Source organism: Carassius gibelio, chromosome B14 (assembly GCF_023724105.1).
Source record: "Carassius gibelio isolate Cgi1373 ecotype wild population from Czech Republic chromosome B14, carGib1.2-hapl.c, whole genome shotgun sequence".
Classification (NCBI taxonomy): Eukaryota; Metazoa; Chordata; class Actinopteri; order Cypriniformes; family Cyprinidae; genus Carassius; species Carassius gibelio.
This window is the reverse complement of record NC_068409.1, coordinates 301,305-312,920: the sequence shown is the minus strand read 5'-3', so window position 1 is coordinate 312,920 and position 11,616 is coordinate 301,305. Positions and strand designations below refer to the sequence as shown.

At 38.7% G+C, this 11,616-nt stretch overlaps 1 protein-coding gene across 1 annotated transcript; it reads left to right on the top strand.

The window, feature by feature from the left end:
• Nucleotides 1-1,821: 1,821 nt before the first annotated feature.
• Nucleotides 1,822-10,830, top strand: LOC127971257 (uncharacterized). The gene is made up of 5 exons (XM_052574154.1): nt 1,822-2,561; nt 3,085-3,369; nt 9,323-9,938; nt 10,045-10,313; nt 10,430-10,830. Exons 1-5 carry the CDS (start codon nt 2,120-2,122, stop codon nt 10,726-10,728), a joined length of 1,911 nt encoding a protein of 636 aa, XP_052430114.1. The 5' UTR covers nt 1,822-2,119; the 3' UTR covers nt 10,729-10,830.
• The last annotated feature ends 786 nt before the right edge of the window (nt 10,831-11,616 follow it).

Here is an 11,616-nt window from a genome sequence, read left to right as displayed (position 1 = left end):
GTTTGACTGTGCACTCATTCTTGTTAAAACTACGAAGTAATTCAGTCAAGAGCACTGAGTGATTTTCTGTCTTTCATTTTCTTGGATTAACATTACCGCAGCTAGTAGCTAAATTAAGCGCGGTCACTTTAAGAGACAATGAATGCATCCAATATAATAGGCTACACATCCCATTTGTTTCTCAACTGTTTTACTGCTTTAAGTAAATAACAGAAAATAAAGTGCAGAAAATGGTAGATGTGTTTGCATTTTTTAGGAATAGAATTAGAATACTGAGTGTTAAAGTTAGAGGGTCAAATAAAGATTGAAGAGCTGTGTTTTAAGCCGATTCTTGAGGATTGCTAAGGACTCAGCTGCTCGGATTGAGTTGGGGAGGTCATTCCTCCAATTAAATGGAGGTAAACTTTTAAAAAAGTTTAAACCTTGCGTGTTTTCTCGCTCCAAAGCTCGCGTTTTTCTAAGCAAGTTTTTCTGTCTGAACGGTACAGTGACTGGCGCTTTAGAAACACACTGCTTCGTGAACCTTTACGAATCACTTGTTTTGAATCAGTGATTAGAATCGTGTATCAAACCCAATCAAACAGCCAGAGTCAGTGGTTTCAGTAGAAGTTTCGTAATTTAGGTTTATGTAGCCTTCGAAATATCAGTTGTTCACCACTAGGAAAATTTGTAGACATTGTTAATGACACGTAATAAAAAGGAAGAATACTCTCTAGACAAAGCTATTTAATACAAAATAAGCTCGAAAACAAATAATAACACATTTACATATTCATGGCATTAGATGATTGGCGTATTGCATTTAATAGATATTAATTTAACATGAACATTTAATCATTTAGCAGACGCTTTTATCCAAAGCCACTTACAGATGAGAAGAGCAAATAAAATCAATTTAAACCAATAGGAGGGCAACAGTAGACAAGTCTCAGTTAGTCTGACATACCAGTTTTCCCCCAGAAAAAGATACGAATAGAATAAGAACATTTCAGTAATAAAACATGTTTGAATAAAACATTTGCAAGATTTTTCAATGCATGTTTGGCCTGAGTTTTTGTTGCATTGCGCTTGACAGATGCGTTTGACCGCTGCAAGTTCATAACATAACGTTAAATATGAAAAGGATCCACTATAAACAGTCACACAATACTGTCTTGAACAGAAGATTTAGGGATCACTTGAAATGAAAATAGCCTACTCTGGTGTGTGTGTGTGTGTGTGTGCGCGCGCGCGTGTGTGTGTGTAAGAGAGAGCGTTTGTGCGTGAGCGCGCTAATGCGTTCAAGATCGATATCAAAAACGCGTTCTGTGAGAATGACCCTTCATTATGCATTTACGTTTATTACAAATTTTATAAATTAAATTACTTCAAACAAAAATGATTACAATCATTAAAAATTACTTTGTTTCAAAATGTATTTGTTATCGAACAAATCAGTCCCAATTAAGGTAAAGTTAGACAGAAATGACCATAAGTGGAGTATCACGAGTCTTCAGTACACAAAAAATGGCTTAATATCTAAACATACTTGTACTTACAGTAGCCTTACAAGTCCATTCAGTGAAGGATTCATCCGACTGATTCAGATTCAAACCATGCGATCATGAAGCATGAAAATGAACTGTTTAACTTAAACGAATAATTTTTTTGATGGTAAAACTGCACTCAAACATAGTAATGTTAAATGTGATTTTTTTCATGCCGTGTTGCTGGAGATGGATCGCAGCAAACGCGGACATAAACGCGATATGAAATAGTGTTGAAAAACGCTATTAAAAAATAATTCTTTATTTTCTGACCTAATGAGCCAATCAGCGAAAATGCTGCTGTTGGTAAACAATCCGTTTCCATGACAACTGGAACGAGACGCGTCACTGTTTCATGACGTCACAGACCCAGTCAGTATAAAAGGTCTCGCCCTGGCAGAATCTTTTTAGTTGAGCGATGTTCGCAACAGAGACGTTCGTCTGAGTGAAGTCTGCGAAAACAAACCTAGCAACACTTGTACAAACGCCAGTCCGTATAGATCGAGATATATTTTATCTGTACAGACAGTGTGTATCAGATAACGTTAAAGTTCAAACTGACATTACCAGATACGGATTACTTATCTGTCAGTATGAGAACCACAGACACAATGTCCAAAGACATGAGAGAGGTGCTCCTGGAGGTGTACGTCAACGACGCCTTCTACTTCGGTGACAGCTACTGGGCATCAGATGATAAAGATGTTCAGCTGGAGTTTGAGATCACCGATGACATCTACGACCTTATCAGTGCATCTCGAGAGCTAGATGTGCAGCTGGAGGTTGTGACGGTGGATCATGTCTCAGGCAGATACTGCAGTCCAGGAGAGATGCGTGTGCAGCTGGAGGTTAATGCTTGTGACAACATCTCGGTCTGTGAAGTGAAAGATTTGCAGCTGGAGATGAACAGGAACGACAGCATCTCAGAGCTGAAGAGTCCTACGCTGGTCTCTGAAGATCTGAGCGACCCAGCAGGACCTTCAGTGGAAGAGGCCAATGATCAGGGTGTCCTGGATGCTGAGAACAGTCCAACAGGTGAAGACATTTATATGTCTTATTCATGTTTATTTGTGTTGTTAGAGATGTTTCTAATAGTAAATTATTATATGTTGGCTGTGACAAAGACCTAATACTGTTTTCCTACACCTTGTTGAGCTCTCGAGCTACAACCGCCAAATTTGTCAGTGACCTTTATGCGGATTTGAATTTTGGTTGCTATATTTTTCTAAATTATCTGATTCATGGAATTCCTGTAGCCGACTTCCAAACGCTGTTAGATTTCCATTTAGAGCTGAAAACTTTTCAAAGTAATGCCCTGTTTAGAGTTGATCCACTCTCTCGATCTATCTGCTAAAAATAGTTGGATAGATGCTAGCAACAAATAGCAGAGGACTCGTAGTTGTTTGTAAAGGTCCGATTGGTTTTTAATTGTTATGAAGTTAATTATGATGTTTAATGGGGTTTGAAATGTTTTTCAAACTTTCAAGCTTTTAAAAGTTTTTTTTTAAATTTAACTCTCAGAAAAGACTTATCTAGTTTGTTTTCTTCTTTTTTTCAGGACTCACTGTTGGGGAGATAACCAAGAAAATGGGGGCAATCTTCCAGCAAATTTGGGCAGTTTTCCAGACAAAAATGCCAGAAACTGTCGGGCAACCTGAAGTGGATCTTCTCGATCCAAAGGAATCGTTTGTTCCAGATCCAAGTGCTCCCAAGCCAGAACCTGAATTGGATCTGTTAGATACAGAGCAATCGTGTATCCCTGAACCAGAAGTGGATCTTGTTGTTCCTTCTGAACCTAAACTGGATCTGGTTGATCCGGAGGAATCACGTGCCAGCCCAAAAGGTGAAAAGATGCAAATAGAAACGTCTTCTTAAAATTTGGACTAATTAATCATGTTTAATCTGGTGAGAGATGTTTCTAATAACACATTGTATGTTTTTCTTCTTTTGTCAGAAACTACCAAAGCCGTGAAGAATAAGAAAGTTCATGGCTTCGTTGTAACCAAGAGAGTAGGATATGCTACAGTGAGGAATACGAAAAAAACCTTCCTCCAGAACGACAGATCGAACTCAGCATGGCCTGAGATGGATCTGAATGTTCGTGAACCAAAACCTATTGAGGATTTGGTTGCTCCTCCTAAATGGGATCTGGTTGATGCGGTGGAACTGTACACCACGAGTCCTAGCGTTCCTGAGCCGGACTCTGAGGAGGATCTGGATGATCCTCTTGAACGTGAATGGGAAAAGGACTCGATGGAATTATATGCCCCGGGTTCAAGTGTCCCTGAGCCAGACCCTGAAGAGGATTTGGTTGATTCAGTGGAACTGTACCTCCCGGGTCCAAGCGTTCTCAAGCCACGACCTGAATGGGATCTGGCTACTCCAGTGGATTTGGGTGCACCAAGTCCAAGCGTTCTTGAGCCAGAGTCAACGGTGTTATCTGAACTTGCAAGTTTGGAAAACTACGTCCCTTTAACCATGCTCCAACTAGAGGATCGTTTGAAGCAGTGCACACTGCTCAAACAAAGACATGTCACCAATGTCTGGCCCAGGGTCTTCATCGGAGACGAGTAAGTCTGCAACACAATTGTATTTCTCTCATTGTTCTGTCATTTATTCTACAATGTAAATAGTTTTCTATAAAAGACTAACCAAGGCTTTTGTGTCCTTGTGCAGAGAGGCCGCAACAGACCGAGATATGCTGCAGGAGATGTGCATCACTCACATTCTGAACGCTGCAGCGCCCAAAAAGGACTTGAACTACTTCTTGGGAACATCTTATGTTGAAGATCTAGAAGGAACAGTCAATACAGGGTCCAGATATTACAGAGGCTTGCACATCAATTATTACAGCTTGCCTACAATGGACAGACACTGTTCTGACATCAGCAAGTGCTTCATGCCAGCTGCAAAATTCATTGACAAGGCCGTGAATAAACCAGGGAGTAAGGGCTGACACACACACACACACACACACACACACACTCCATATATTGTCTACTATCAAGTGTGTTATAGTCTATTAATGAGTTTTTTGACCATAATTCTTTTTTGTTTCCTCAGGTAAGGTGTTGATTTGCTGCAAGCAGGGTGTCGACCACTCTGCGACTCTGTTTCTGGCATATCTGATGATCTGCCATGACATGATGGTGGAGGATGCCATTGATCACGCCATACAGTCGAGACGCATCCAGCCCTCCAGAGACTTCCTGAAGAAGCTGATGCTCCTCAATGCTGACCTTGTGAACAAGCGAAAACTAAAGTTAGAGGACATAAAAAAAGGCAAAAAGAGGAGAAAATGGCAGCTAAAAAAAAAGTGTAGAAATATACTAAAAGATATAAAAGAAAATGTTCACATCTAGAAATGTCAATAAAATGAATGGATAATGTCCTGATAATGAGCTGCTTTGTTTTGTAATATATTTATTTTTTACAGTGCAAATGAATTTCTGCACTGATCGAATCAAAATCCTATCATCATTGTATTTGATGTATTTTATGTATGTACTTTAATGAATTGCTTACAGTGCAAATGAATAAGTGCACAGATAAAAAATAAATAGAGGCATTGTTAGATGCCAGTGTTTCGTGATATAATTTCTATGCAAAGATTTGATTAAAAAAAATCTTTCAGTATCATAGCCAGGGCCATAGCTGGGGTCAGCGGGTCCCCGGTGAAGGTTGTACCAGTGGGCCCTGTTTGAAATTGTTTAATTTATATGTTCATGTTTAAGTTGTCTCAGGTGTGTAGGTGTCCAGGTACAGAAAACAAAGAATTAAATATAAAATAGCACTGCATAGTCTTCACTGTATACGTTTAATTAACAGTCAAACCAAAATGTATTCAGACACCTTCAACATTTCTTACATTATCACAGTTTATTTGCTCTAGTTTATAAAATGGTAATAAAATATGACAAGATCTCAAGAGTTAAACTGTGTCAGAACAAATTCATCTTGAAAATGTCAGATAACTTTGATAGAAAGGTGTGTAATCGATTACAATCAACCAAAACTTCAGACAGTTGTTAGTATGACAATATTTACACAACTATCAATACTTTGTTGAACAATTACCAAGCAATGTTTAATTTTGTTCAGTCTGTGGTGTGAAAAGGTTGCATTAGCAATTCAGGAAAAAAAAACACGTAAGCAAAACATGGTCGGGTCAAAGTGTCTGAAAAATTTTTGCTCCCATTTTTATCTATCAATTTCACTAGTACTCCTCTGTATGAAGATTTTTGGGGTATGTCACAGCTCGCTTTATTTTGCTATACTCACTTACATTAATTATAGTGTCCTGCACCTACTATTAAAATGTAAAAAAAAAAAAAAAGTTTGGTTTGACTGTGCACTCATTCTTGTTAAAACTACGAAGTAATTCAGTCAAGAGCAGTGAGTGATTTTCCGTCTTTCATTTTCTTGGATTAACATTACCAGCTAGCAGCTAAATTAAGCGCGGTCACTTTAAGAGACAATGAATGCATCCAATATAATAGGCTACACATCCCATTTGTTTCTCAACTGTTTTACTGCTTTACGTAAATAACAGAAAATAAAGTGCAGAAAATGGTAGATGTGTTTGCATTTTTTAAGAATAGAATTAGAATACTGAGTGTTAAAGTTAGAGGGTCAAATAAAGATGGAAGAGATGTGTTTTAAGCCGATTCTTGAGGATGGCTAAGGACTCAGCTGCTCGGATTGAGTTGGGGAGGTCATTCCTCCAATTAAATGGAGGTAAACTTTTAAAAAAGCTTAAACCTTGCGTGTTTTCTCGCTCCAAAGCTCGCGTTTTTCTAAGCAAGTTTCTCTGTCTGAACGGTACAGTGACTGGCGCTTTAGAAACGCACTGCTTCGTGAACCTTTACGAATCACTTGTTTTGAATCAGTGATTAGAATCGTGTATCAAACCCAATCAAACAGCCAGAGTCAGTGGTTTCAGTAGAAGTTTCGTAATTTAGGTTTATGTAGCCTTCGAAATATCAGTTGTTCACCACTAGGAAAATTTGTAGACATTGTTAATGACACGTAATAAAAAGGAAGAATACTCTCTAGACAAAGCTATTTAATACAAAATAAGCTCGAAAACAAATAATAACACATTTACATATTCATGGCATTAGATGATTGGCTTATTGCATTTAATAGATATTAATTTAACATGAACATTTAATCATTTAGCAGACGCTTTTATCCAAAGCCACTTACAGATGAGAAGAGCAAATAAAATCAATTTAAACCAATAGGAGGGCAACAGTAGACAAGTCTCAGTTAGTCTGACATACCAGTTTTCCCCCAGAAAAAGATAAAAATAGAATAAGAACATTTTAGTAATAAAACATGTTTGAATAAAACATTTGCAAGATTGTTCAATGCATGTTTGGCCTGAGTTTTTGTTGCATTGCGCTTGACAGATGCGTTTGACCGCTGCAAGTTCATAACATAACGTTAAATATGAAAAGGATCCACTATAAACAGTCACACAATACTGTCTTGAACAGAAGATTTAGGGATCACTTGAAATGAAAATAGCCTACTCTGGTGTGTGTGTGTGTAAGAGAGAGCGTTTGTGCGTGAGCGCGCTAATGCGTTCAAGATCGATATCAAAAACGCGTTCTGTGGGAATGACCCTTTATTATGCATTTATGTTTATTAAAAATGTTATAAATTAAATTAACGTACTTCAAACAAAAATGATTACAATCATTAAAAATTACTTTGTTTCAAAATGTATTTGTTATCGAACAAATCAGTCCCAATTAAGGTAAAGTTAGTCAGAAATGACCATAAGTGGAGTATCACGAGTCTTCAGTACACAAAAAATGGCTTAATATCTAAACATACTTGTACTTACAGTAGCCTTACAAGTTCATTCAGTGAAGGATTCCTCCGACTGATTCAGATTCAAACCATGCGATCATGAAGCATGAAAATTAACTGTTTAACTTAAACGAATAATTTTTTTGATGGTAAAACTGCACTCAAACATAGTAACGTTAAATGTGATTTTTTCATGCCGTGTTGCTGGAGATGGATCGCAGCAAACGCGGACATAAACGCGATATGAAATAGTGTTGAAAAACGCTATTAAAAATAATTCTTTATTTTCTGACCTAATGAGCCAATCAGCGAAAATGCTGCTGTTGGTAAACAATCCGTTTCCATGGCAACTGGAACAAGACGCGTCACTGTTTCATGACGTCACAGACCCAGTCAGTATAAAAGGTCTCGCCCTGGCAGAATCTCTTTAGTTGAGCGATGTTCGCAACAGAGACGTTCGTCTGAGTGAAGTCTGCGAAAACAAACCTAGCAACACTTGTACAAACGCCAGTCCGTATAGATCGAGATATATTTTATCTGTACAGACAGTGTGTATCAGATAACGTTAAAGTTCAAACTGACATTACCAGATACGGATTACTTATCTGTCAGTATGAGAACCACAGACACAATGTCCAAAGACATGAGAGAGGTGCTCCTGGAGGTGTACGTCAACGACGCCTTCTACTTCGGTGACAGCTACTGGGCATCAGATGATAAAGATGTTCAGCTGGAGTTTGAGATCACCGATGACATCTACGACCTTATCAGTGCATCTCGAGAGCTAGATGTGCAGCTGGAGGTTGTGACGGTGGATCATGTCTCAGGCAGATACTGCAGTCCAGGAGAGATGCGTGTGCAGCTGGAGGTTAATGCTTGTGACAACATCTCGGTCTGTGAAGTGAAAGATTTGCAGCTGGAGATGAACAGGAACGACAGCATCTCAGAGCTGAAGAGTCCTACGCTGGTCTCTGAAGATCTGAGCGACCCAGCAGGACCTTCAGTGGAAGAGGCCAATGATCAGGGTGTCCTGGATGCTGAGAACAGTCCAACAGGTGAAGACATGCAAATGTCTTATTCATGTTTATTTGTGTTGTTAGAGATGTTTCTAATAGTAAATTATTATATGTTGGCTGTGACAAAGACCTAATACTGTTTTCCTACACCTTGTTGAGCTCTCGAGCTACAACCGCCAAATTTGTCAGCGACCTTTATGCTGATTTGAATTTTGGTTGCTATATTTTTTCTAAATGATCTGATTCATGGAATTCCTGTAGCCGACTTCCAAACGCTGTTAGATTTCCATTTAGAGCTGAAAACTTTTCAAAGTAATGCCCTGTTTAGAGTTGATCCACTCTCTCGATCTATCTGCTAAAAATAGTTGGATAGATGCTAGCAACAACTAGCAGAGGACTCGTAGTTGTTTGTAAAGGTCCGATTGGTTTTTAATTGTTATGAAGTTAATTATGATGTTTAATGGGGTTTGAAATGTTTTTCAAACTTTCAAGCTTTTAAAAGTTTTTTTTTTTAATTTAACTCTCAGACAAGACTTATCTAGTTTGTTTTCTTCTTTTTTCCAGGACTCACTGTTGGGGAGATAACCAAGAAAATGGGGGCAATCTTCCAGCAAATTTGGGCAGTTTTCCAAACAAAAATGCCAGAAACTGTCGGGCAACCTGAAGTGGATCTTCTCGATCCAAAGGAATCGTTTGTTCCAGATCCAAGTGCTCCCAAGCCAGAACCTGAATTGGATCTGTTAGATACAGAGCAATCGTGTATCCCTGAACCAGAAGTGGATCTTGTTGTTCCTTCTGAACCTAAACTGGATCTGGTTGATCCGGAGGAATCACGTGCCAGCCCAAAAGGTGAAAAGATGCAAATAGAAACGTCTTCTTAAAATTCGGACTAATTAATCATGTTTAATCTGGTGAGAGATGTTTCTAATTACACATTGTATGTTTTTCTTCTTTTGTCAGAAACTACCAAAGCCGTGAAGAATAAGAAAGTTCATGGCTTCGTTGTAACCAAGAGAGTAGGATATGCTACAGTGAGGAATACGAAAAAAACCTTCCTCCAGAACGACAGATCGAACTCAGCATGGCCTGAGATGGATCTGAATGTTCGTGAACCAAAACCTATTGAGGATTTGGTTGCTCCTCCTAAATGGGATCTGGTTGATGCGGTGGAACTGTACACCACGAGTCCTAGCGTTCCTGAGCCGGACTCTGAGGAGGATCTGGATGATCCTCTTGAACGTGAATGGGATAAGGACTCGATGGAATTATATGCCCCGGGTTCAAGTGTCCCTGAGCCAGACCCTGAAGAGGATTTGGTTGATTCAGTGGAACTGTACCTCCCGGGTCCAAGCGTTCTCATGCCACGACCTGAATGGGATCTGGCTACTCCAGTGGATTTGGGTGCACCAAGTCCAAGCGTTCTTGAGCCAGAGTCAACAGTGTTATCTGAACTTGCAAGTTTGGAAAACTACGTCCCTTTAACCATGCTCCAACTAGAGGATCGTTTGAAGCAGTGCACACTGCTCAAACAAAGACATGTCACCAATGTCTGGCCCAGGGTCTTCATCGGAGACGAGTAAGTCTGCAACACAATTGTATTTCTCTCATTGTTCTGTCATTTATTCTACAATGTAAATAGTTTTCTATAAAAGACTAACCAAGGCTTTTGTGTCCTTGTGCAGAGAGGCCGCAACAGACCGAGATATGCTGCAGGAGATGTGCATCACTCACATTCTGAACGCTGCAGCGCCCAAAAAGGACTTGAACTACTTCTTGGGAACATCTTATGTTGAAGATCTAGAAGGAACAGTCAATACAGGGTCCAGATATTACAGAGGCTTGCACATCAATTATTACAGCTTGCCTACAACGGACAGACACTGTTCTGACATCAGCAAGTGCTTCATGCCAGCTGCAAAATTCATTGACAAGGCCGTGAATAAACCAGGGAGTAAGGGCTGACACACACACACACACACACACACACACTCCATATATTGTCTACTATCAAGTGTGTTATAGTCTATTAATGAGTTTTTTGACCATAATTCTTTTTTGTTTCCTCAGGTAAGGTGTTGATTTGCTGCAAGCAGGGTGTCGACCACTCTGCGACTCTGTTTCTGGCATATCTGATGATCTGCCATGACATGATGGTGGAGGATGCCATTGATCACGCCATACAGTCGAGACGCATCCAGCCCTCCAGAGACTTCCTGAAGAAGCTGATGCTCCTCAATGCTGACCTTGTGAACAAGCGAAAACTAAAGTTAGAGGACATAAAAAAAGGCAAAAAGAGGAGAAAATGGCAGCTAAAAAAAAAGTGTAGAAATATACTAAAAGATATACAAGAAAATGTTCACATCTAGAAATGTCAATAAAATGAATGGATAATGTCCTGATAATGAGCTGCTTTGTTTTGTAATATATTTATTTTTTACAGTGCAAATGAATTTCTGCACTGATCGAATCAAAATCCTATCAGCATTGTATTTTATGTATTTTATGTATGTACTTTAATGAATTGCTTACAGTGCAAATGAATAAGTGCACAGATAAAAAATAAATAGAGGCATTGTTAGATGCCAGTGTTTCGTGATATAATTTCTATGCAAAGATTTGATTAAAAAAAATCTTTCAGTATCATAGCCAGGGCCGTAGCTGGGGTCAGCGGGGCCCCGGTGAAGGTTGTACCGGTGGGCCCTGTTTGAAATTGTTTAATTTATATGTTCATGTTTAAGTTGTCTCAGGTGTGTAGGTGTCCAGGTACAGAAAACAAAGAATTAAATATAAAATAGCACTGCATAGTCTTCACTGTATACGTTTAATTAACAGTCAAACCAAAATGTATTCAGACACCTTCAACATTTCTTACATTATCACAGTTTATTTGCTCTAGTTTATAAAATGGTAATAAAATATGACAAGATCTCAAGAGTTAAACTGTGTCAGAACAAATTCATCTTGAAAATGTCAGATAACTTTGATAGAAAGGTGTGTAATCGATTACAATCAACCAAAACTTCAGACAGTTGTTAGTATGACAATATTTACACAACTATCAATACTTTGTTGAACAATTACCAAGCAATGTTTAATTTTGTTCAGTCTGTGGTGTGAAAAGGTTGCATTAGCAATTCAGGAAAAAAAAACACGTAAGCAAAACATGGTCGGGTCAAAGTGTCTGAAAAATTTTTGCTCCCATTTTTATCTATCAATTTCACTAGTACTCCTCTGTATGAAGATTTTTGGGGTAT